General features: G+C 35.5%; 2 protein-coding genes across 2 annotated transcripts in view; one reads left to right on the top strand and one right to left on the bottom strand.

Annotated features, from left to right (window-relative positions):
* Positions 1–151, bottom strand: part of LOC104749656 (transcription factor Pur-alpha 1-like) — a gene marked incomplete in the record, with an annotated part of 5,326 nt that extends 5,175 nt beyond the window's left edge. Inside the window, 1 exon segment of the mRNA XM_010471329.2 lies at positions 27–151.
* On the top strand, positions 647–2,189 carry LOC104749654 (lactoylglutathione lyase). Its single transcript, XM_010471328.2, has 4 exons — positions 647–760; positions 1,180–1,413; positions 1,573–1,648; positions 1,904–2,189. The coding sequence occupies exons 1-4, from the start codon at positions 692–694 to the stop codon at positions 1,933–1,935; spliced, it is 411 nt and encodes a 136-aa protein (XP_010469630.1). The 5' UTR covers positions 647–691; the 3' UTR covers positions 1,936–2,189.

Below are 4,455 nucleotides of genomic sequence, written 5' to 3'. Positions count from 1 at the left end.
TCTCCGGTGATTGAATTCTCTTGTCTTCTTCACTGGAGGAGTTGAAATTGACGTCTGATCTGAAGAGGTAAAAGCAAGTGCGATTGGAGGTGAGGTGAGAGAGATAGAGAGAGAGATAGAGAGAAATAAGGTTTAATATCGGACCGGATGTTTCAAACCGGTTACATTTGTTTGGTTCGAATTTTTCTGATTGGTCGACATTAAGCAACCAAATGATTTGTTTTTTCTGGATAAAAAATAACTGCAATTATAGGGCGTATTATTTTACTTTTTTCTCTCTCTAATTATTGTGAAAATTACCATGTAAACCTATAATTAACAGGAAAGAAGTGAAAGGGTCTTGAGTTGAGAGACAACAAAACGCTGCCACAAAAAAAAATTCAGATTTGTTTTAATTGTTTTTCTTTCAAACGGTTTAAATTGTCTTTTTTAGTTTAATACGTAAATCTTTTGGTTAATCTCTTTTAGTTGATTAAGGAATACTTTTTCTTTTACTGACTGGTCAAAACCGATCGGCTCAATCGTATTGTTTGATTGAAGATGTGTTAAACCGAATCGGGTGCCACGTGGTTCATAACTGCGTAAAAACATGATGACTGGTCTATTTTACTTTTTACTAATCTTTTTAAGTCGACCACTTTTTTTGTTTATGTCCGCAAATTGTAAATTGTAAACATCTTTCGAACCGAACATGGCGAGTCTTGGCCATATAGCCAGAGAATCATCGAACATCATACGCCTGGCCCAGTTTTACAAAGAGGTAACACCATCATACCTAATGATGAATCCACGTTTTCAATTTCTTATATACTTCTCCTTTTATCTCTCTTCTTCTCTATCAGCGGATCCTTCGAATTCTCTGTTCTTGATTTGTGTTGTTTACCAATTCGATAAAAACGAAAACCTTTGATTTAAATCTATCGATTATACATCTGCACTAGAATCTAGGATTTGTATATTGGCCCTTGTCTTTAGAGATTTCTCTTGTGGCTGTGTGTTCTTCCTCTGTTCACTTATCTCGTTTCTAATTACTGTTGAGAGGGTCTACATCTGGAAAATAATACTAATTTGACATTTACTGACATCATCGCGCAGTGTTTGTAACCTCAATCCTTCTGGTTCATTCGTTGGTTTGTATCCCTTCCTCTTGTTCTGAAATCAATGGATTGTAATTTTCAGATATTTGGATTTGAGGAGATAGAAAGCCCTGATTTTGGAGACCTAAAGGTCATATGGCTAAAATTACCAGGTGCTTTTGCGATGCACATCATCCAGAGAAACCATTCAACAAACCTTCCTGAAAGTCCTTACAGTGCCACCACCTCTGCGGTTAAGGATCCTAGCCATCTCCCAATGGGTCACCATATCTGCTTCTCTGTCTCCAACTTCGACTCTTTCCTTCACTCTCTCAAGGTCTTCTTTCTTTGCATTTCTTTTTTGTCTCTTTTACATGACCTTTGATTATACAGAACCAGTAGTACTGGTCGTAATGAACATGGAATTGGTACCAAGATTGTTGTAGTTTTTCCCCCGTGTATTTCATTGATCTTCTCTCGTCCTTGCATGATGTAGGATAAGGGGATAGAAACTTTTCAGAAGACTCTTCCTGATGGAAAAGTCAAGCAAGTTTTCTTCTTTGATCCAGATGGTAATTAATTAGACTCTTCTTTACTCATAAGCCGGCTTAATAACTATAAGTGAGATATTTGTTTACTCTTGTTGTTGTTATTCAGAACAAACATCCCAGCAAGTTGCAAATTACAATTCTTGTATATAATGCATTGAGATATGCTTTATGCTTTAGTAACTCACTCAACCAATGCGGAACTGGTATTCTAGGATTGTCTTTGGCGTTCCTGTATGTTTCAACTTACACAACATTCTGTCGTCAATTTTTTTGCAGGAAACGGATTAGAGGTAGCAAGTCGACCTTGAGCCTTGACCCTGAAATAGGCATGTGGTGGTATCACTTAAATAAAAGTATGAATGATCAGTTTGTTTGGAACAGGATAAATAAGGCTGCATATGTAAACTCTCACTCATGCCTAGTTTTTTTTTTTGTGAATGAAAAATATGTGCTTTTTTATGTCTAGGTTTGATGTTAACTATTGACAACTTACGCTTCAACGCTCATGTCATGTGCCTTGCATGTTGGATTTATATAAGCATTAATGAGCTTTTCTTGTCTACTAGTTCTCATGTCCCTATAACAACACCGAGGAGATTGAGCTAGTTAAGAGAGAGAGAGAGAAAGAGACCCAACTAAGAACAACCATACATTCATAGCTCCTTTAAGATATTTTTCTTTTGTGATGAGTCCCATAAAATGTGGGTTTCATATAGCCTAACTCTCCCGGTTCAGGCTGGATAAAAACTTGTTACACGTATCATTTCTAACTGCGGGTTAATTTGTATTGCCGTAGAGCTTGATTGAATCACACCTAAAAACCTAAAAAATGGAGGCTAAACTAGAGTTGGTTAGATCAGAGTAGGGTCTAATACTGAGCTGATCCGAATTGGTCATTTACAACATCCATAAGTGTAGAAGACTAATGACCCCAAAAAAAAAAGTAAAATAGAGAAAATATGTCTCAATATCCCAGTCTAAACAAAATAGGCATCAATTTGTGGGACTAAGTTGTTGTCTCATAGACCAACATGACATTGGGCATAATGGTCTTAAGGCATCGCAAAGCAAACATTCCACAACTTACCATAATATTGCCAATATGTGTGATAGTCTCAAGACACACATCTACATCTTTTGATCCATCACTCGCCGTTTTTGTGGTTCGTATTTGGTTATGGAATATTGGACGAATCATGAGTAGCTTGAGTAACAACAAATATGATAGCTCTATCTTCTGTTGTGGCCCGCATATATTTATCCATAATTCCATATGAAAGATGAGTTCGAATCTTTCTTTCTTTTTCTTTATTTTCTCTAGTGTTGGATAACTACGCAAAGTGGTACCACCGGTCCATGGTAGTCTTGGCAACATGGTAGCTAGGCATTGCATTTCGGGGGTTATCCAATCTTACCTGTTAGTGATTCCGTACTTGCCAGTCTGAAAAATTACAAGCAAAAAATAGTCACTAATTGATTAGTGCCTTCCTTTTTTACAAAAAGCTTCAAATTTATAGTCACTAATTAGTACTTGTAACCAACTCATCTAGTGAAGTGTATTCACAAAAATATGAATTGACGACAACGAAAAAAACGATAATGGGAATTTATAAATCAGATATGTATCAATTGGATATTTATGTATATATCAGCCATAAGAGAACTATAATTTTAAAATTCATGAAAAATAAATTTATTTAAAACCGTATGAAATGTATAAAAATTATGAAACATGATATCTGGGTCTGAATGATCTGCACCCGATTTGACACCAAATTATTAACAGATCTTGAGCCCTTTCTGTATTAAAAAGTGGGCAGACTTGGTAATATTCACTGTTAGCTAAAATATATTAGGTTAAAAATAAAAATAAAATTTGACCGACGACTGATGCTGGTTGGTCGGACCAGTGAAAACTCGACCTGACCTTGTGAATCGGACCGGTGGACCAAAACCAGGACCAAAAAGCAGGACCACACTAGGGGCCAGGGGGGAGAGTATGCGTACTTGAACTAACGTCTTTTGGCTTAACGTCATGATGAGTGGACCAATCTAGGTGGTGTGGTGGATTCTATTGCATTACTTTTCCTCCTCGTGAGCTCTCTCTCTCTCTATTCTGTAATTGCAAAGGACAATCATTCTTCATGTTTTGCAATTTTCGTAACTCTGACAAACTAATATGTTTATATGCTGAATAAACCAAAATTAATAAAACAACATTCACGTATAAAGAAAATACGTACCAGTACCACCCCATGTTATAAATTCAGCTTTGTACGTCGGTGTTCAGAAAGAAAAAAAGTAAATAAATACAAAATTAGAAAGTATCTAACCAAAAGAAAGAAAAAAAAGTAAATATCTGGTTTTCACATTCACTTCAAAGTACAACACCCTTTTAGAGTATCTTTAAAAAAAATCTAATTTGTAAACGTTTCATCACTATTCACTACGAATGTAAATTAATTAAGGTTCCTAATAACTGCAGTTAGTAATTCACAAGTGCATGTTTTGTTGATTGGTGAACATATATAGTCAACGTTCAGATTCTTGGTACTAGTAGTAGCAATTAGTAGTAAGTAGTAACTCATTTGTTAATTAACAAAAATTTATTTAGTGAAATTGTAAATTACACGAGTACCCTTATTATAAACGTTTTATGAGACATGTGATGTTGTGTAATATATATATATGCTACAAAATAAGCCAACATATCCATTTTGCTCGAAACATTTATTCTCACTTTAATTCCCTCACACATCTCTCTCTCTCTTTTCTCTCTCTCAAAAAATGCCAAAAATATTGTGGAAAAGCCTCCATCTTTGCTTCCC

This window comes from Camelina sativa, chromosome 16 (assembly GCF_000633955.1).
Source record: "Camelina sativa cultivar DH55 chromosome 16, Cs, whole genome shotgun sequence".
Lineage (NCBI taxonomy): Eukaryota > Viridiplantae > Streptophyta > Magnoliopsida > Brassicales > Brassicaceae > Camelina > Camelina sativa.
The sequence above is the reverse complement of the archived record's forward strand: the minus strand, read 5'-3'. Positions and strand labels throughout refer to the sequence as shown.

Coding starts and splice junctions, on each gene's coding strand:
- LOC104749654 (XM_010471328.2), top strand. CDS start 692: ATGGCGAGTCTTGGCCATATAGCCAGAGAATCATCGAACATCATACGC. Junction 761..1,179: donor TGGCCCAGTTTTACAAAGAG/GTAACACCATCA, acceptor TGTAATTTTCAG/ATATTTGGATTTGAGGAGAT. Junction 1,649..1,903: donor TTTCTTCTTTGATCCAGATG/GTAATTAATTAG, acceptor ATTTTTTTGCAG/GAAACGGATTAGAGGTAGCA.